Source organism: Thunnus maccoyii, chromosome 12, assembly GCF_910596095.1.
Source record: "Thunnus maccoyii chromosome 12, fThuMac1.1, whole genome shotgun sequence".
NCBI classification, from domain to species: Eukaryota; Metazoa; Chordata; class Actinopteri; order Scombriformes; family Scombridae; genus Thunnus; species Thunnus maccoyii.
This window is the reverse complement of record NC_056544.1, coordinates 5,454,707-5,477,628: the sequence shown is the minus strand read 5'-3', so window position 1 is coordinate 5,477,628 and position 22,922 is coordinate 5,454,707. Positions and strand designations below refer to the sequence as shown.

Here is a 22,922-nt window from a genome sequence, read left to right as displayed (position 1 = left end):
TATTTACTAGATCACGTATTAGTCACACAAGTCGACACTATTTATATCACAAACCCAGTAATAACATGATCATTTATCTGTGCCGTACGGCATGTGCACAGAGCGTCATGCTGTCATATTTATATTTACACAAAAACTCTTAATCTTACACACTATGAAAGAGACAAGCTAAAAAGAAAAAAATCTGAAAAAAAAAAACAAAAAAAAACTCCCAATACTTTTGGGACACTCAGCCATGCCTTTTTCTTTTCAGCTCAACACTGATTTCTGTTTGCGTATACTGTATGTATGTCAGAAAGATTCTGCTATCCATTAGCCAGAAATGATGAAGTAGCCCGTCCAAATATTGTATCTATAAAAGTGTAATCATGTTCTTTGTGATATTTTACAATACTTTATACTCTATATGAAATAAATAGCGACTTTATATCGACCCCTATCATGTCTCTCTGATGGTTTATTTGGTTTCTTTTAGTTCACAGAGGATGTGTCTTTTGTTGGTTTCCTGCTTGTACAAATGATGTTTGAATAGAATGTAATTTAGGTATAACTAGCTACTATAGGTTGGCTGGCACACACACACACACACACACACACACACACACACACACACACACACACACACACACAGACACACAGAATTCAGTAATTCATTTGTTAAATCCATAATGGCACACCTACTTCTTGGTTCAAAACCTGTAAACAAAGTTCTGTGCTGATATTTAATGACAGGTATTCTATATTGAAAGTTTCAGGGCTATAACTGTTCTCATAGTATTCGGACAGATTAATATAGAATCACTCTAGTATCACAAAAAGGAAGACAGAAACCTTCTTTCTGTTCTGTGAGTCCTTGTTGTTTTGACATCTGATTTCCAGGCTCTCTCTCCAGGTTTTTGTCATTTAAACAGAAAGAACTCTGAAGACAGTAGACCTTAGAAACGGCACTGTGCTTAACATGGTTTGACAAAACAGAGCAAAGTAAACAAATGTCTCAGCTCCCAGTAACACTTCATATCATGCATTTTGCAAAATGTCAGGAAAACTATTACCCACAAACTTTTACCTTCTGAACTCATACTAAATTCTAAATGATTAGGGAGTCATTTCCAAATCTGCGGTCAGAGATCTGCAGAAATCTTTTCACTTTAGATAGAAGGCTTTGCCAGGATGACGGCATTAGATTTGGCCATGCAGTAGACTGACTTCTACTTTATCCTCCTTTTCAAATTCCAGATAGGCCTCATTTTTCTGAATGACGCCTACCACAGCTGGTTTCTATGTGGACGTGCATTTGGTTTGTGTAATATATGAACAGTGATGCCGACAGTATCGATATCACAGATCTGGATCTTTATGCAGGACTACTGTAATACTTTACATTCACAAATGCACTTGAGCATAAACCTATGACATCTTGCATGAATACAAATCAATACTTTGACATTCTCCTGAGCAACTTTAAAGGGTCAGTTCACCAAATTTAGCATCAGGCGATAGAAGCAACAATAATCTAAATTCAGTTCCAGCTGTATGAGAGCATGAATAAATAATTTGCACAAATAAAAATAGTCCTATAATAGTCTAGTAGATTTAGAACAGCAGTAGAAGAATATTCATACAGCCATGTTTCATAATATATTCTTTATTGTTCTTTGAAGTAGCAAAGATCAAAGTGAAAAAGTTGAGTTTATGACAGCCACATACAGTATAGACAATATATCATGCAGATAGTAGATGGTTCACATTTCTCTCAAAGGTTAAGAGGTCATTCATTTCACGTTCAAATCCACTCAATTATTTTGTCATTTTACCATTTTTGTACAACAAAATGAAACTTTAGTCTATTAATCAACCAATCACTTACAGTCCAATCCGATTTCAAACCGTCTTTAGATCAAAATCAGATTAAAAGGAAGTTAAACCTTTTCCTCTTTGCATTAGAACAGTACATTAGTGGATTAATCCGACTAGGCTACACAGCAGATATTACAGGACAATAGTGTATCTACCAAAGCACACGTAAATGTTGTAAAATATCACCCGTTGTACATTTATATACAGGAGGAAAACACTGTACTGTGCTATAATGTGATGCATTTATGAAATACTTTGCTGCCTATACAAAAATCTACAAGCGTTCAGTTTAGTATTCACATATGAGATTTGTTAAAAATCAACAACTAATATACATTTGCATTTCTTTGACATCAATCTCCAACATGGCCACTGCACAGTAATAAAATAACATTTCAGAACGTGACAAATCAAGGCAAATAAAACACACTGTATTAGTTCAAATGAATGTCAGAAGGATCTCTCTAACATTATTTATTACATTATTGCATGAAGTTTAAACATACAAAGAAGCAATCAAAAACAGACACTGTTAATTTGCGCTTTCGGTACAGAATTGTCACTTTTAACAGCGTTCATTGGTTAGATTTGGAATGATAAAATCTATATGAAACTATAAAATAATAAAGCGAAATACTTTATAGATACTTTTGGCAGGTTTGATTCAATATGTAGAGATAATGACTGCTGTTATTCAGTAATCCTCCTTTATAACAGCTTCATTTATAAACTATCAATAATACATTCAGCAGGTTATATCACTAAAACTTTATCATGATGCTATGTACAGCGTTTGTTTCGAATGTCTGTACTACTAAAATAACTTGCAGCAGACTGTCTTCTACATCTTGTTCATTTTATCTTGCTAATAACATCTTAATCTCTTTAGCTTTACATGCTACCTCACCTTTCTCATACAAACATGGACAGTTTGTAAAATACTGGCTTTGTTTCTGGTGCTACATGACAATTCCTTGTGTATGTTGCACTGCAATAAGTGTTCAATGTGTTTAAATGACAAAACCAGGTCATGACACTGACTTCACTAAAAAAAAATGTAAAAGGAGAGTTAAAAATGACATGTCTTTGATGACAACTGATGTTCAGTATAAGCAACGCCACACAATAAAGCAGCCAATACCAAAACCATTTACAGCTGTAGAGATACTTGACGATTAGCCCATGATGTGTTAACCTGCTGAGTGTTTTTGCGTTTATTCATGACAAATGCGTCTGACAAGCACCGGAAGCTGTCAACCAGTAAAATATTAACAGTGAAACTGAAACTGCAATGATTTTTAACTGTAAAGAATCAGCATCTCCTGGGTCCATGGACATGGACTGCCTACAAAGTCACGATCAATATCACTAGCAGTTTTTTGGCTGCTTCTTTGACATCAACGGTTTCCAGTTTGTACGTGTTCGCCATCATACAAGGTGATGTAAAAAATCTGAGGACATGATTAAGTTTGGATTTAAACAGGCACAAAAGAGCTGACGTGAAACCCTTTATGTCCAAGATCTGATCTTTTAATATCGTACTGAATATGACGAAGCTAAATGATACCAGGTTTTCTGTCTAGACTACTCTGCAACGTAAGGTTTCTTTATGAAAGATTTAACAAAGTCCAACAAAGACAAAGTGAAATTAAATTTTATTTTACATTTAGTTCCACTAAAACATGTGCATCTAATGTAAATTATCATATGTTCAGCTGTTTCCTATATGTATTTACTTTAATTGTGATATAAATTTTTCATACCAGGTCACATTCAACATAAATAAAACAGGAAATGATGAAGAATCCCAGCCTTGAGGGCTGAGGGTCTCGTTGAGTTCTGATCTACTTTTGTTCTCAGATGGTCAAAGCCTTCCAGTCCTGCTTTCCAAAGGTTCACAATTAACACCAATGTAAATAAAATCATTAAAATATCCAGATGTTGACAGAGGCCAACCTTAAATGAAGCAACAACAACTATTCTTTTACATCACGCACCTGCAGCTGCTTCACAGTTAAAGTTGTCCATTATGTTTTTCCTTAGAATTACAGCAGTGCTTTGATCTGTTCAGAAAATACTGTATACACCACTACACTCATACAGCAAGACTAATGAAAATCTGATGAAAAACATGAAGAGGTGCTTTAACTGTGAAGCATATGTCAAGTTTGCTACCATTGGCCTCAGGACTTTATTAGTGTATAGGTCAAGAAAAGCACAGGAAAGATGAATAAAGCAGTGAGGTGTACCATCAGGAATCTGCTTTGAGAGATCAGCTCCTGCCTGAAGGCTGTGTTTGAACATTTGATTTTATTTAGACCTGATAAGAATAATGTAAGTGGACTGTTATTTCAAATAAAATTAGCTCAGTGGACTGGAGGAGTCAAATTTTGTTCTCCTGTTTTTGTTTTCCTTTGATATGAAAAATTTATCTCACAATAAAAATTTATAGGCTTCAAATAAAAGTTGAAAAAAAATAGGATTTGTTTATGACACCTTAAATGCACATATCTTGCAGAAATAAATTTAAAACCTGCATTTTATTTGATTCTTTGTTGAGTTTGGCAAATCTTTATACTCCTTAGTGCATCCAAACTGAAACCTTAAAATATCATTAGAGCTCCTTGGGCTCACCGTAGTCATTATACATGACAGTGAGCGTCTGCTCGTCACAGGCCTTGTGGACGTCCTGGCCCATGTTCGCCCAGTTCAGCCCAAAGGCCTTGGTGTCAGTGTAACGGCAAGACAGGAACTTGAGGGACATCCTGCGAAGGCCGATCTTTGCCTCTTGAAGAAGACCCTTACACCACGGGGACAGTTCATCTAACTGGGAGAGGATGAGGCCGGCCTTCCTGTTGGTACAAACAATGATTAAAAGGTGTTTCTGTTTGCTTTTTAAAGCTTTCTGACATCCACAAACCTGTTATGAGTTGAAGAGAGATTTGCATTCAAAAACCAATTCAAGAGAAACAAAATATAAAATATGAATGACAGACAGGAGGTGGACTCGACAAAAATCACCTGTACAATACAGTCTACTGTATTTTCCTCGTGGGCAAGGGGTAATGGTTGCATGTGTTGTGTGTATGGTCAAGCTCATTATATACTGATATCATCAGGTAATGATGAAAATATGAACAGCTGGTTAACATGAATCCCAGTTAGTATTAGAGGTTTGGCATCAGAAGGAGGTCGACCAGCACTTTCCCAACCAACACTGGGTTTGAGATAAATGAAGTGATGAATAAACTGCGGCAAAGAACCAGTATTACCCCTGTGCCTCACCTGCAAGAGCCCTGTTCTTCAGTTTTTCCAGAGACAAATAAAGGTTGTTGGGATAACTGTAACTGCTCTCTCAACCTATGTACTGTACATTACCAATAAATGTTGTTATATTATTATAATGTTTTAAGATATATTTGGATGCTGCCCTGCCAGCAAGTTTTCATCCTTCTCCCTCATACCACACATTGACACCCCCATATCACCTTGACACCTCTCTCTCTCTCAAAGAGGAAGTAGATACATAAATCAATATTTTCTGTGCCTCATGATGCACAACAGTTTGTTGGATTATTGGATCATTTTAACCACTGACTTGGATATTAGAGTTTATAAAAAAAAACAGTAATAACCTGTTCACCATTACTCTGCTGATGACCTCACTTTTAAATTAACTATGATTTAATGTTCATGTTTGAGATGAGCTCTCCAGCAAAATCTTCAATGCTGATCAATTTTTATTTTAGAAGAACTCCCTCAAAGAGTTCAGCCTTTTTCTGCCAAATCTAATAATTTGCCATAAATGGTCAGTTATCAACGTTTTTAAGATTTTGGTGAACCACTGGATTGCTACTGCACCCCTGTTCCTCCTTTGGTACACAAGAAGTCATCCAAATACCAAAGTTGAACAGGAGAAAAGAAAATATTGCTAAACTTCAGGAAAAGTACATCTTTGAGCTTCAGGTCAACCTGACACTGGTTTTATGGATTAAGAGTTGTTCACAGGAAAGGCCACAACAGGTGCTTGTAAATGGTTTTAAATCCAGTCAGTTGATTTTAAACACAGGGCTCCCCTAAGGCTGCATTTTATCCCCCATTCTCTTCTCTGTTTACACCAACAACATCTCCTGCAGCAGTGAAGGAATGACACTTTTAAAGTGTGCGGATGACATGGCCCTAGTGGCCCACCTGACTGGCACCAATGCTCTGTCTGAATACCATCAGGCAGTAAACAACCTGGTCCGGACATTTCGGAAAAGCTCCCTCGAGCTCAACATCACCAAGACCAAGGAGCTGTGCTGTGGGAGCAGACAGAAACCAGACTCACAACAACCACCTCTTTTCCAACCTCTCAGTATCGAAGGCCAGCTGGTAGAACAAGTACGGATGGAGAGATAGACACCTCCTTGTCCTTTTCCCAGCACACTGACTCTGTGTACAAGAAAGCCCAGCAGCGCCTCCACCTGCTGAGGAAGCTCAGGACTTTTAATGTCAGCAAGGACATTTTAACCCTAGTTTACAGGACACTAAATCAATCTATACTCACCTTCAACATTTCATCCTGGTACAATGCCCTCACTATCAAACACATAACAAAACTCTCCCGCATAATCCAACCAGCAGAATAATTGGTTTACTCCAAACTCTCCTATCCGATCACAACCCTGAACAGATTAAAATAAGCAGTGCACTCTGACTTGTTTAATACTGTTCTTGTCAGTGCTTTTGGTCATATTCTACATGTGTGTGTGTGCGTGTGTGTGTTTACATGTGGTTTTAAGTGTGCATTACTTGTTGGTTGATGAGCCTTGTCAGACAATAAAGTTATCTTATCTTAAACAGAAGCACATCTCGCTCAACGCTGCCCAACCCTCCACCTTGGTTCTTTAGAAAGTATTTAGAGAGTTGTTGATATCACAGGAATCAAGCAGCCAGCCAGTGACTGTGAAATGCAGTGAACTGTGGGAAATGCTTGTTGCCAAGCATCTGAAGAAAAGTGGAATCTCAGTGTTGATGCACATCAGGCTTCAGATACATTAGACTGTCTACAGCCCATTAATCACACCGTGGCTCTGCTGTTGTTTTAGAGTGACATCATCGTATGACAAAACCTAAAACCGACCCATCCACAAAACTGCTTCCTGTCTGAAGGGTAAGGTGCACGGTTACTGACACATTCCAACTTTGACCCAAAGCACACACAGTGGCTGCTGAAGGTCTGGGTGGGAATGATGAAAATAAAACAGTGGAAAAGTGAATGAATGAATAAATGAATGGCCATGGCAAGTAAAGAGCTGGTGCTGTGGAGGAAAGCAGGCTAATGGACGGCTGTGAAACTGTGGAGAGGCAGAAGAGAGACAGCTTGATTCCTATGAAATGCTTGAACTTGTCCTTTGGCCAAACCAGCCCAGCTGAAAAATCATCTCCATTAGTAACATGATGCACAGAGTTCACATAAATACATCTCATAGGGACACTGAGCGCAATAAATAACCATTAAGCCTGATGCAGCCCGTTTGGCCCTTGTAGAGAAACCCTGTCAGTGTTTGTCTAAAGTCAGAAAATGGCAGCAGGAGGAGATTTTGTTCATTCCACACACAGTTTCTCCTCATCCTTCAGCCAAACCAGCACTTCTACAGTGCAGAGTCCCCATTCTGCCAAGCCACAAGTCTGCTGGATGCACCAAAGTCACCAGAGCCATAGCACATTATACTGATGAACTGATGACACATCAGAGCACCCAGGCTACACATTCAATATGCACCAGTTAAAGGAAATGAATGACTATACAGATAGAATAAACATTTGTTTCTACCTATTCATCGCTCTAATTGTCTAGATTTCCGTTTTTATGCACATCAGCCTCCTGCAAGCATTCGGCTTCATTGCTGCAAGCGTCAACTTAATTCAGTTTACGGTGCAAAATGTGCAGGTGGAAGCAAACCGCAGTGAATTCACGTTCCACTAATCATCATAGACACTCACCTGGTAGTCATGAGGCAGATCTGATGATGATGTGATGGTGGTTGTCATGAAAATGATGATGGAGAGGTGAAAGTGATGGAAACAGAGATGACACTGGAAAGGGAGATGGTGGTATGGGAGGTAACGATGACAGCTGCCATGTGTTGATGCAGTCAAGATTCTGACTGGTGATCTCAAAATAACGATAAAGTTCATATTGAGTTCATTCTTGACCTTCATCAGCAGTCTGAAGCTTTTGAAGATCTACTAAACGGACTTCATCAGCTGCTTCCAAAGTCAAGAATGAATGTTGAACATCAGCTTTTAAGCGCACAGGGATGAAAAGTCCTTAAAGTACTTTGGAAAAAAAAAAAAAAACGGTTACTGATCAAAAAAAACTGGTCAAACGCAATCTGCTGATGAAGATCATGTGATATGACCAAAATCTCCAGAACAGGTACTAAATGCACCTTGTGATAGGACTGTTTTCTCAACTACAAAAAACAACTTTTTAGTCATATGCTCCCAGTGAACAACTTTCATAGGATGAATCAGGTGCCAACTTTGAAGTTCTCATCTCTGGTCCACTTTTGAAAATGACATCTACCTCTCCCTCTTTCATTCAACCCAGAATCTATGGATATGTAAATATTGTTCATTTCAAAAGTTTTCCTGCTGGACACAAAATGTCTCCTTCTTCACTGTAAAGTCCATTCTCAGTGTTTGTGCACTGGATGCTTCAAGTTTCCACATCACACTTGTGTGAGTTGTATGCTGGACCATGATTGGCTCTAAACTAGTTATGATGTTACAAATCATTGAATTTAAATTTAAGGTGAGCACAGAGAAACTTTCCCTCTTCAGCAGATGAATGTGAAAACAAACTCTGCACATACATCATTCTGTACAATGAAGCTCAAACATCCGAGAGGAGTACAAATAAGCAAAACAGATTTTTGAGTGAAGGGGGACTTTAAGTTTGAGAACATCTGGCTGCATCTGTGCTAATGTTTGCAGGTTAAGCTTCTTGTGATCAATCTGGAGTGAACACAGACACAGTAATGGACGCACACATACTAACAGATTTGAATCTCCAAGTCTGCCATGTGTGTCGCATACTGTACACCCAAACACTAACAAACTGCTCAAACACAAGTATACTTACATAATGTAGTAAGTGAGACCAGTCCAGTCCAGATTGATTTGCAGTTAAGTCTGGATCAGGACCATGATCCCAAATAAATCCAAGACTATTACCATTTCTACATACAACTAGAAGTAGCTTGAGTGTTCAAATCTCTGTGGTAAACTTAATATCCTCTTGTCAAACACCCATTCAGAGTGATGACCCAGAAGGCTTCTTTTATTTTTGATTCTGTTGATAAGCTGCAATTCTTTGGAGATTTGAGCTTAAACTTGGCGCTGGCTAACACATTGTAATAATACAGACACTGTGTGGCCTGTGGATGCCTGTACAGTATTTCATCTCCTGTCTTAGACTCACTCCAAATCAACTGCTGTTCTGTAAACATATAGCACATCACCATATTTCCGCTGAATGTTCGTGTTATTTCTGGAAAATGACTGGATTTTGTACCCCTCAATAGGCCCTAATTCCATTCAAAGAGGCAAAACAGTTTGAGTCAAACATATTTCTATGTTATTGTTGGCATTCTTCTCTAATTTGCAAACCATTTTACATATAGAGACACATGAGAAGAAACATCCTCCTTGCAGTTGTTTGGCTAATAAGTATTTTGCATATGTTATTACATTGTTTTTGGAATCAGAGTATATTTTGAATGTTATGTACATTTGGATGCTCAGCAGGACAACATCTCCTTTGCAAATGCATGTCCAGAGAGCCATAACAGCCCCGGTTATGTTCTCTGCCGTGGAAGCTGGAGAGAAAGAAATAATCATTTTAATTATGTCAGTCTTCTCGGACAGCCTGTCTGCAGACAAGAACCCTTGTGTTGGTAGTTTGCTGCCATACTGTCATTCATATCATTTTTCTGAAACCCCTTTATGTTCCCAATATTTTGCCACAGATTTCAGTGGTTTCAGGAAATTGGGATATTTATTTGCTTAGAATAAAGAAAAAAAATGTGGTTTGTTATGCTTTCGTGTCTCAGGAAGGCAGAGGAACGTTTCACAGGTTCCAAATAGCAACAGTTGTCACCATAAATCCTAGTGCATGTATAGGAGTGGAAAATGGTCTTCAAGATACTCGAGTGCCCCTTAAAAAAGTTACACTTGCAACTTCTGTGTGGATTTGTGTCAAATACAATCATCCACATATACTGTATGTACTGTATACACACATGGTCATATTGAAAGGTACACATTACATGGTATGGTGTAGAAGCATACACACGTAAACACACAGTTTAAATCATTTTAATCAAATAGAAAATTTGAAAAATGCTTATATTTACATTGAAAATATTAAATGTTCCTTCAGTTGACTGAGTTGATTGATTGTTTCACATAAAATAGACTCAGAAACACTCTACCACTCTACAAGACAGCAGAAACATTTTTACTTTAAATGATACACACACGTTCTCTCAGGTCTTTCATTTTGGACTTGATCCAAAACATACCTGTGCAAAACCTATTTGCAGCCAATAAGCATTAAATTTTTCAGAAATGAGGCCATAGCACAGTCCGCCCCAATCCAAACAGACCCGAGGATACTTAGACCATATTAAAAATGTGGTTAACCTCATCAGACTCAAAAGAGAGCCAACACAGGCAGCAGCATGATGTGCCACCAATAAATGAGTGGCCACCATTGAAAATAGACAAAATACATGTCCTTTATCCTGCATTTCACCTCCGTCTCACCTCAAAAACCACATATTTCTTTTATGATTATGATTAGAGCTTATAGAAAGTCCGCTATGATCCACTTCGCTATTGGACATACTTACACACAGACCAAAGCCCTGTGACAACAGGACCTCCAGACTCGATTCAACTGATTATAATTTGGACTTGGTTTCTCAGTTAATTTATAGTTTCTGCATCTGTGTAGCCTTCAGGGTCGGCAAAGGTGAGTGTGTCGTAAATTTCATCATTTCATCATCTGCACAGGTCCTCACAGACTGTCCATGTGAAGTCCTAAATTTATGACAGAGGAGACGCACTGACAAATATGTGTGAACACATCCACACAGTATGTGCAGACACCCTCTGTTGTGTTAACAGAACCATGTGTGTTTCTGCAGTCCACGTCTGTATCCCTATTTCCTCTATATCAGCCCCTTTCAGCCACGGAGTCGACCTAGTGGACCTAGACCAAGTTTCACCTTGCTCAACTTTTGTTGCAACACAACATGATGAAATATGTTGTCAGTGAATATTTTGCAGATATGTTTATTGAACATGTCCAAATTTCATTGATAACAAGAAAAAGAGTGTGCAGTGTGCTAGTGGCACAGTGAGGCTTTAGAGATCATCACAATTCATCACGAGGGGGACATGACTATCTCTCCCAATATTTCATGGCATTCAATATTTGTTGGGACATTTCACTAACATCCAAAAAAGACAAACAAAAACATAAAGTGCATCTTTACATTCCTCTAAAGACGTATTTGCCGTTGAAAATAACTAGTATATTAACAACATTTCTAAGACAGGGTCAGAGTTTTCTTCATGAATTGACTCATTCCTCTACCGTCATACTTAAAGCATATTTACCACAGATATCAAAGTGTTTGTTTTTTTAAACCTTCACATTTCAAATTAATACACTTTTAGAATTCTTTTCTGTAGCTCAGCTCAGCATGAGAAGAATTATAATATTCTAATTTGATGAACTGCATAGTTGAAGCATTATTATCAGCTACTAAAAATACTGTGACAATTCCAGTACCTCCTTATACTGCATTTGACAGGAAACAGTAGCACCCTGGACGTCTCCTGGTAAGGGCATATGAGGTACTTTTTATTGTTATCTAAAACTCATAACAAACTGCTCTGGTTCTGTTAATGGGATACTTTTACTGGAAATTTATATCACAGTGTGTAAATATTTATATGTTTCTCTTCACTATTCAGTATCGCAGAAACCAATAAATCACTGTTGGACGAGAAGCTGAAAGGCACTTCTGCTTTCACTGCGTGTATTTTTGTCCTTTCCTCATCTAAAAAAAGTCAGAGAGCAAAGTAAACAGTCTGCTGTGATTATGATTATGATTTCCTGAGAGAAATTCCAACCATAACAATACTTATTATCACAAGCACTCCTCTGATTAGAGAGACTGTCATGTAAAAACAGAAAGGAAATAGAAAAAATTGAATATTTTGCAGTTCCTCAAAGGGCACGGAGTCCAACCAAGGACACGGTCAGGACTGAAATGGCGAGGATTGAGGATTTTCTTTCAGCCCAGCCAAAACATCTAGCGTTTCTAAGTCAACAGCCAAGCGGCGTGCCTTAAATAATGGGTACTCCCCTGGCGATGACAAGGTCTGGCCCTCAGGAGAAGAAGTGTCAAGCCTTGGAGAGACAGCCTTTCGGTGAGTTTATGGTTTTAGTTAAAACGTCACGCGATGTTGCATGAAAAAGGCAACAAAAATGTCCTCCAGAGGATGCCAAATGGTCCTGTCATTTGTTTCCAGATATTGCTTACTTGGCTGATATGAGTTTACATTGAGTCAGAGCCTGAGCAGGGTTCTTATTATCTGTATTTTGACTAGCTAATGAAAATCAAGTTTATTCAGTCCTCATTGTTTGTGACAGGGAAACTGGGGAATTCTCCTCATAACAAGTTGAGCTGATTTGGGAAGATGAGACTGTGTGTGTGTGTGTGTGTGCATCAGTAAAGTATTGTGTCTGTGGTCTGTACATGTACAGTATGTGGTCTATGTGTGTGTGCTAGAGGGGAGCCTGTCTGCTCTGCTGTTTACTGTCGGCGGTACCACGGATCTGTGTTGTTTGGGTGGGAGACGTAAATTCTCTCTCAAGAGGCCAAAGACATAGTGATTTAAGATCAAGCCGCTAACAAAAGGGACTTAGAGGCAGTTATGGAGAACAAGGACTTTCTAGTGTTGACCGGCTGGGAGCTTTATGTGTGGAGTTTGCATGTTCTCCGCATGCCTGTGTGGGTCTCCTTTGGGTTCCTCCCACAGACCAAAGACATGAACATGTGTTGTCTATCTCTATATGTCAGGCCTGTGATTGACCTATCCAGGTTGTACCCTGTGTCTCTTGCTCAATGTCAGCTGGAATCAGCTCCAGGGTGCCCGTGACCATGTCTGACAATATTTTTATCATTTTTCAATTTTAGCTGGATTTATACCTCTGCGTTAAAGGATACCTATACGTATGTGCTGAAGCTACACCATAAGTGACAGGTTGCGTATTTCAAAATCTAACTACACCTTGTAGCTACAGCACCTACAGAGACACCATATGTGGACAGGAAGACTGGGATTGGTCAGCATGGGCTACTTGAGTTTTCTCCTATAAGGTTCTTATGCCGGTAGATTGTTTAGAGTGGATAAAACATGCAATGTGTTTTAAAAAATCTCTGATAGCTTCTCCTTTTCAGTGACACACATTTAGTGAATACATATAAAGGTGGACTTTCCCACCATTACTTCTATGACAAAGAAAATGAAACAATGTAAACACAGTCACTGTAGGGAATCTAACTAAACCACGATATGGCTCAATCATATATGATACAGTATATTCTTTTGGTGTTGTGGTGTTAATATTAAAAAGGGAAATCTGACACTGAACTATAAATCAGAACCTCCGCACTAGGTGTCTGTGGTGGGACTCCTGTTAGGCAGGTGAGGTTAGGCGTAAGGCACTTGATTGATACTTCTGATTAAAGCAGAAATATAATCTTTATCCTAATATGACCATGATGTTGATTCATGCTAAGACAAATCTGGATCACATGTTAATTTCCCCCACTGTTCTGGTCAGCCTCTGTTCAACTGAATGACAATGATCAAGATGATCTTAGGTGCTTTTACAAGACATGGGCCAACATCAACACTGGATGCTTGAAAAGTCAGAAACTCTGCATGCCCATTATTTTGGTTTGATAAAAATGATATCAGTAGTATTTTTGGCCTGGCGTCAGTACAACCATTTATCTGCTGCATTTGTTTTCCCCAACGGTCAAATAACGTCAGAGAAACAAACGTCTTGACGCCGCGGGGAAGTTGTCAGCACACTCAGACACACAGCGGTGGAGCTGTAAGGCCATTAACCTCGCTGCCTGCTAACAACAGAGAACTCTGCCTCAGGTTCAGTAAAGAAGCTCTTTCCTCACACTGAACCAGATACATAGGAAAGTCTAATGTTCATTTGATGACTTGGCTAAACAAAATGTTTATACTTCCTTCCCTTGTTGCCAGGCTTCACCTTTAATGCAATTCTCTACTGGTTTTCCAGCTCTGAGGTGCCTTTATTAACATTAATCACCCCTCCCTTTAACTAAATTGGGGGACTGTTAATCTAAGTGTATTTTAATGGAACACTTCAGAAGCAACTCCCTCAATTACATCAACTCTTTCCAGCATGGGCCCTATTAAAAACAACCTTTCATTTAGGGTGGGTGAACCAACAGACAGAGAGAGAAACAGAGAGAATTAAGGGAGCCTCGGCTAATCAGTTTCACCTGCCAAAGTGAAAGCATGTACCACAGACTGCCGTTTATAAGTATATTTTATATCGGACACATGGCTCTGTTTATAAAACATTAAGCTACAATTTTACATTATGGGTACTTATCCGTAGTTTGGGGGGAAATTTGGGGCCCTCCCTGGTTGCTTGTTACTAAATGGCCCTGGTGATGTCACGGATGTTAAGCTCACTTCCCAGTCAGTTTGAATGAATTTCCCCCGTAACTCTAATTCACACAAACAACTGCCTACAATCAAAGACAGCACTTTGGATGCTGGGAGCGGAACATCTGCCCACCTTTGAGAAACAAAACAAAAGTCGGACGCCACAGAGCATTGAGTGGACTGATACCATGGAGATTTGGCTGTGAGGGCCACTGTAGGATGTGTTTATAATTCTGCTGGGAACAATAACTGTGGCTTTGGAACAAATTTTAACTTTGAAAAATGTGCAAAGGAAATGCTTTGGTTAGGTAGGATTACCTTTGTTTTGGTTTTGTATAGATTGTTTGGGTTTTATGAAGAAGGGCTGCCCTCTTGTCCTGTGTATGTATTATTCTTTATTAGGAATGGAGAATTTTGTTTTTGTACAAAAGGCGGGAACAGGATAGAATGTTTTGTGAAAATGGCACAAAGCTAAAACAAACACAAGTGGCTGCCCAGGTGAGAGCATTTCGCTTCATCTACTATCAAGAAGATAAGATCTCGGAAGGCCAGTTTGAGTTATACATCTGTGAGTTTGAAGGCTTATCAGATGACAAAACAATGCACAGTAGTATAAGACAGGGTTTTACAACTTTGGAAAGTTGTCATGACAGGAAACATTTATCCTCTATTTTGACATTTTCGAGAGCAGGCAGTTGCTGGATGATGTGGTACTATAGAAGAAGTTGAGCCAGGATTTAATTCCCTATACGTTTTTTTTTCTTCCGGAATCCTTTGCATCAGTTGATTTTTCACAGACTGCTAAGGTATAAGGCTGGCAATGTTAGTGTTAACAAATCATCATAAAAAGACTAAAACCAGCAACAAGTCTGTCTCCCAATACTTCCCGACTTCCTTCCCCTGTCTGTGGCCCTGAGCCACAAGCCCATTCCTTCTTATGAAGACAAATCTTTAAAAACAGGTCATAAATCTATACTTTCTTTTTTTAAAAAAAAGTTATAATAATATTCTAAAGCAGCTGGGCACTGTAGTTTTTTATCAAACATCTCTCCAATAGGAGTGCAACTCGTGCATATGTTGGGTACTATTTTCAGCTGTGGATGTATACATATTTGGTGCACTAATGAGTATTTCTGGCAGCAGGACGGTGTGTAACCACAGTAGCCATGTTCATTGCAGTGAAGGAGCATGTCACCCAGTGCAACAGTGTGGCTCAATGATGTGTTTTAAATAGTTTTTGAAGATAATGAAACCCTCTGTGACAGAGGAATAAGCTATATCAAGCTTTGGATACACACACAATACTTAGGTTTTTTCTTTGTTGTTTTTTTTTTTTTTTTAACTAAACTCAGTTTATTGATAGTATTGGTCTTTTCATGGGATTTGTTGACAATAAGAAAAATATGGAATTTCTTTCAGCTTTATACTTTCAACCTTGGATATAGCTTTAGTGATTCAAACTATGATTTGATTAGAGTTTCACATGTGCAGTGGGGGGTAATGCAATCACAACTTGAGCATATCTGTAATTTTAGTCTAGTCCAAATCTACCAGATGTGTGATTTTTATGGACTGTATACAGTTAAATGAGTGTCTGGGTTTTCTAGCATATTTGAAATTGCTGGTGACTATTTCATTTTTGAAAAGACTGTCTGCTTAAACTGCACTTGAAAGTGGTGTTCACACCAAACTCTGATCCAACCCAGACTCTTGTCTGGTTGCCACTTTTCTTCAATCTTGCAGCCAATCTTGCAGACGTCTTTGAACTGTTATTGTTCAAAGACGTCAATGTCAATTGCACAAGTTCGGTACGACGGATTGCACTTTGTTGGTGGGAGGGCAACTCATGAATCGAGTAGGCACACACTCACATTCACACACACACACACACATTTCTACAATTTCAGAGACTGATTACAGTGAACACAGTCTACACATTATTAAAATGGCTCAGTCTTTTGGTATTCTGTAAGAGTCTGACTCAGGACAGACCTACAGGGCTTTGTATACTGTTGGGTCTTTTGATAAATTGGCCATCAAGTTCAAGTTGATGATCAATTTGCTTGAAGGAATGCATATTTGTGATCTGAGGTTACATATCAGAAACATGGGCACTTCTGAACTACAAACTGAATTCCAATCGTTTTACAGCCTCACCGTTTTGTCATTTTCCTTCCTCAGTTAGTATCAAAGCAAAAGATGCCTCTAAGGTGGGCAATCCTTCTCCATAAAAAACACCTTTCTTCTTTACCTTGATTTGAGAACTCTGATATTTTCATTTTATTCTCAAGGCAGTACAAAATTAAAAGAAATTAGTTAAATGATGACTGTACCTGGGTCCTAGCTCGTCCTCACACCTCCAGGTGAATTCTCCGAAGCTCTCGTAGCGCTGGTTGTAGTGGTAGAGCACTCGGTGCAGCGTGGGAGCGCCCAGGTCCATCAGAGTGTTGTAGGCCGTCTGCTGTTCCTTCCCACTGGTGTAGCCATTGAACAGGTTATAGATCTTATCTGCGATTTCTGGAAGGGCAAAAACAGTCATAGGTCAACACTGAAAAACTTCATGCAGTCTCATGGCATCTGCAAATGACAGTGTATGAAAAATTGGAACTTCAATGACCAGTAACAAGGGATGTTAAAAATCAGCAAACAGCTTGCTTATTTTTACCAAACTGGTCGATTGGTGATACTTGACATCAAGTGATCCTCAAGAGAAGAGAAAGGATGGAGGTCTAATGTTGGTGTACTGCACAGGGTACTGTGAATCACTACATCGCAATTATATAAAGATTTTTCAATGTTGTAAGATGACAGAAGGATGGAACCTATAGAGTAAGGTTGACATGCCTCCTGTTCCATTTCAAGTCAGTTTGGCGGAGATACTGTGTCATCTAGCGAGTATGTCATAATCCTAATGTTTGAAGCCCAATAATATGATAAAAAATTTGGAAAAGCCAAGCCCATTTCCCTTCTAGATTTGCAAAGGTGTTTCTTGCCAGTTCTATGTGTTTTGTAGTTCCATAAAAAATGGATTACAATTGAGTCTAATTGTTTTAAGAAGGATTTAACAAGAAACACTGGGATTTTCTGAAATAGATACAACAATGGAGCAAAAAGGCCATTTTACAGTGTTAATTCTGATAAGTAATGATATTGGAAGCAATCTCCAAAACTGTATATGTGATTGTAATTTAGATAAGGGAAACTGGTCTTGAATAAAGAGGTGTGGCACTGTGTAACCTGAATTCCTAAATGTGCAAATTTCCCTGGAGATATGCTAAAAATAAGGCTATGTAACCCAGAAATATTCTGTACACGTATGGGCATTAGCTCACTTTTACTCCAATTTATCCTATATCCAGTGAAGGTCCCAAATGAATTGATTTTTTCTGGTATCTTCGGAATAGTAATTGTGGCTGAGTGATGTATAACAGAACATCATCGGCATATAATAATATCTTATTTATAGATTTTTCTGTATCATAACCATGAATCAGAGGATCAAAACAGATTCACTCAGCAAAAGGTTCAATCGCTAGGGTGAAGATCAAAGGAGATAAGGGGGTGACTCAGCTTTCTCTGGACACTGAACTATGTCACTTCCGTTTTGGAGACACTGTTTATGTTTGATGTGCTACTTCCTTTTGGGTGGAGAACTTTTCTGTCCAGCACATACTCTACAGCAGAATTTCTTTAGACAAATAGGACAAATTTATTGAGTCTCCATTAGTAGACATGTGATGCTCTTTCCTTGTTTTACTATAGCGCCATTTTACATTTTAGATTAATAAGGCAGATGTCATTTTACATGCATATCTTGGTATTAATACCATTTTAAAATTAATAAATCATTAATATTTCCCTCTAAAATACAAAGTGGTTGGAGAAGCTTTTCATGGCTTGTCAGGTTAGGAATTTATCCACCTGTTCTGCATGATGATGCCAATAAAGTCTGTTCAAAACAGAGCCAGTACACTAGAAGTATTGTATTTCACACCATTCATGTGTTTCCAGGCATTCAAATCAACAGCATAAGCCCAGTGGTATCACACTTCACTGGCTGGCGCATTTTTGCAATGGCTGATTCAAATCAGCAGCAGGCTGAATTTTTGAACCACGTGGATTAACATATTTTATAGTCAATATCCTCGTCGAACTGTAGAGCACAGTGTCCAATACCAGTCCTGATGCAGACATGAAAGCTTTCTATATGTGACTCTTTGACTTACTCTATGAACTGATCTGAACATTTGTTTTCTGAGGTCAAGTTTTACAAATTGTAAACACAAAAAGATGTTTGTTCTGTCAATCAGCTGTAGCTACATTATATTTGGTTACTAGAAGAGAAGATAAGAAGATGAACCTCACATGTTTTCCCTTGAATACAACATCTCTGACTGACTATTAATCCTTTAAACCACTTAACAAACCCATATTAAAGTACACAAAGCCTTTACATTAAATGTGAAACAATTTAAATGCTTTTATTTTAGTAGCACTATCACCTTCAGCATGTGTACAGTGTTGGAAAATGAAACTCATCTCTGTAAGCCACCTGTGATCAGCCTGAAAGATGATTCATCTTTCTGCCTTCAGTCTGTGTCTCTTTCCTCACCTTGTGCTTTGACGTCATCCACAGTTGGACACGGAGTTTTGATGGTGACCTCACTTGGACTGGAGCGGCGTCCTGTGTTGTCTACTGCCCACAGCCGGAACCTACACACACACACACACACACACACACACACACACACACACACACACACACACACACACACACACACACACATACATACATACATACATACATACATACATACATACATACACACAATCATATTAACAATAATATTAACAATACAGTATCTGCTGTTGATTGTGAGTGATAAACTGTTTTCTCAATCAAGAACATTCTGCAAAACTTAACCCTGTCATGTGGGTCTTCAGCAATGAAGTGTGATGACTCTGCTATACCAACATCATATCAGCAGCACCAACAATGTCTCAGCTGGCAGCTGCTGCATTTCCTGCAGCTGGTAATTCAATTAGACGACTCCCCTTGGAGATGAGAGCCTGCATTATCAATACAGAACTTCCACTGGTGCCAGACTGACAATAAACACTTCTTCACAGGGCTAATAAGCCATCATTTATCTGAATTAATATCTCCACCTAGTGGCCAAAACACATACTTCATCCACCTGCAGCATCAAAGCATGTAGTAGCCACACAGAATAGAAAAAATATGAAATATCATGAGATTTTATTCAAGTTCCATTTAAAGATAAAAAGGTCAGGAAATGATTTATTAGTACATTGCCTGCAGACATTTTGACAATCAGAATACTAATGACAAAATCAGTGGAAAAAATGCAGACTTCAGTGATAATAGAAACTTGACACAACTTGAGCAATAGACTACAACATTTAAATCTTTCCCATGTCTCCAAAGACTGAACTTTTGATGCAGCTGCAGAGTATGTTTCTTCTGTGTCATGCTTACATAATAGCATGTAAGGGCTCTGTCTGTATAGAAAATATAAGGAGTGTGCAGCAGAGACGAGGCCTCAGCTCAGAGAGATGAATGAGCTGCCAGACAGGATAGAGAGCGCAGGAGCCCCGCTGATGCTGGGATTAAAAGGGCATGTGTAACTGCTCACTCAGCCTAAATACACGAAAACTGTTTGAAGAGGCTTCGTCCTTGGGCCTCTTACCCTTTTTTTTATCCTCTTTTGTTTCATTCTCTCTCCCTCCTTTCCTAGCAGTTGATCTTTGTCTCACTCTTTCCTTCTTTTCTCTCTCTGCCCCAAACTTTGCCTCTGCTTCTCCAGCTCTCTTTTCAACCCCTCTTCATTTCTTCCTCTCCACCTTGCTCTTCCTCTTTGAGATGTGCGTGTGGTTTCCCTTCTGGCAGGCTGTCTGTGAGATAAGTGTCAGCATGTGTAGAGAGCATCCGGTGTGTGTGTGTGTGTGTGTGTGTATATATGTGCGTACAGAGAAAATCTCAGTCACTACATCACAAACTCCTACAATTTAAATGCAACATGGAATAAATCATCTTTTTACTATTAGCATATACAGCCATGTGCTGATAGATCCATACTGTTCCAACAATACAGAATGATTTTATCTGCCGTCTTTGTGGGAAATGACCATAACCTAAAATGGTCCAAATTAACCCAAATTACCCAGATTCTAATTCTACTTGATAACCCTTAATATTAGGTCAAAGACTTACTTCAGCTATAACCCTAACTCTAACCCCTCACTCTGAAATTACCCAGAATTAACTTGGTCAAAATAAGGATCAGTGCCACACCCCACACATTTAGTCAGTGGTTAGTAAACTATGTAAAAACTTCACTTGGAAATGAACTCAATGTTTCCCTAAGAACTATAAATACATGTGGAAAGATATTGTGGTCATGAACTTCTAACTTAAACTCTATTTGACCTACTATATTTGACTACTCTTTGGCTCACTAGAGGCAAATACCGCAAAATCAATCAGGAGAAATATTTAAAGTGGACCTATTGCTTTTCCTTATTTTCAGTCATATATATATAATGTTACAATGTCAGATGTTCATATTAAACCTGGCCAAATTGTCAAATAATGAGGTAAACGTCTGTAGAAGTAATCCCTGTTGGTAAAAAGCACTGGCTTCAGACTGCTCTGAACGCTCGGTTTCCAACGTTTTTTTCTACTTTAGCCTGAGTCAATGTCGGCTGGTGACGGATTTCTTTATATGGTCATCTGCTTCACACGCAGCGTGTCAGATCACTGCTCTGCTTCACTAACATTATGGCATTTTTCCATTGTTTTGGGGGTAGTCATGCCGAGCCATGACTCGAGTCGAGCTGCCACACTGTGAGTGTTTTTCCATTACACAGCAGGGCAAAGTAAAATAAGTTGTTTAATTGTTGGAGGTGTGCTGGTCATCTGCAGCTCTTCATCAAACATCATCATCATTGTGGCTGTTTCTGCTTGAACTATTCCTCCCTGCATTATTTCTAACTGATCTGCAGAGCAAAGAGCTCCAAATATCTCCATATGTTGTTGTGTTGAACACTTTTTAGCACTGCTAACGAAGCTCTGCTTATTTGGCGAGGAACACATTTAACTTCCTGTAAATCCTTCACAATAAAAGTCTCCCATTTTTTTCTTTTCATATCATTTAAAAGCTTTTAATATGAGGCAGTAAAGCAGGAAATGTTGGGTTTGCATCAGCAGTAACTTAACATGTCTTGGACATAAGTGCCCCTTGGCAGGCTTCCAGAAAGCTGACCAATCAGAACAGAGAGGGAGAGGAAGGGGGCCTTAAAGAGACAGAGACTGAACTGAGGGGCTGCATAAAGGACCAGTATAACATAAATAAGGAGTTTTTTGAACTGTGAATCATAGAAAGCTACTCTAGTGGAGTCCCAGAATATAATTATAGAACTGGAAATGAGCATAACAGGTCCCCTTTAATTACTCTACAGTAACTAAGGATTTTGTAGATTGTAGGATAAACACAACACACAAGTGTTTTTGTTGACACGAAAAGTTTATAGTGTGCTAAGACACATTAAAGTCACTTGGTGAAGGAGTTGAAATATTCTAAACTGTGGCGCCCCCTAGTGGTAATATATAAAATACATTGTGGCAGGCAGCGATACACTCCACTTATGATATCAGAATTATTTGAAAGTTGGTCTTATCACATAACATAAATCACATAGTGGCTTTAATTCAAATGAGCAATAGCCATTCAATGCATTTATATTCAGCAATTATCTCTCTATAGCAGTTTTTATTGATAGTGGCAGAGTCCGCCATTCCTGTGTTGGATTCAGATCACCTACCTAAGCATGAGGGATTCACAGGGAAATGATCCATTCATGTAATCCAGTGCATATAATAACAACCTCACTATTCACTCTCTTTACACCGTGTCAGAGCGAATGGAACATCCTTCTGCTGCTGCTTCATATAAAATCCATTCAAAAACACTTTAATTGTATAGCAGCCAAAGGAAATACAATGTATTTGACATTGTGTCTTCATTCTTTATTAAAACAGCATGAGTTGGTTTGGCTGTCTTGTAAACAGATACAACAGCTGCACTTTCTGACAAAGTAGCTGCTCAACACAGAAGCAAACCAGGAAGCACATACACTTTTTTGGCATATGTGCTGTTGAGCAATTTCCATTCAAATGAATTGTTGCCATCTTCTGGAGTCTGGTATCCAGTTCTTATAATACATCCTTGCTCCACACACAAATACTCAGTGTGCAGGTT

The 22,922-nt window shown here is 38.7% G+C and overlaps 1 protein-coding gene across 2 annotated transcripts in view; it reads right to left on the bottom strand.

Annotated features, from left to right (window-relative positions):
• Positions 1–2,341: 2,341 nt before the first annotated feature.
• The window catches only part of astn1 (astrotactin 1), a 392,569-nt gene continuing 371,988 nt past the window's right edge, over positions 2,342–22,922 (bottom strand). For both annotated transcript variants that reach the window (XM_042427876.1, XM_042427877.1), the window contains 3 exons: positions 19,253–19,353; positions 16,974–17,157; positions 2,342–4,709 (listed from right to left, as the gene is read on the bottom strand). In XM_042427876.1, coding sequence (XP_042283810.1) covers positions 4,472–4,709; positions 16,974–17,157; positions 19,253–19,353 — 523 coding nt within the window. In that variant the 3' untranslated portion in view covers positions 2,342–4,471. The remainder of the gene's footprint in view (positions 4,710–16,973; positions 17,158–19,252; positions 19,354–22,922) is intronic.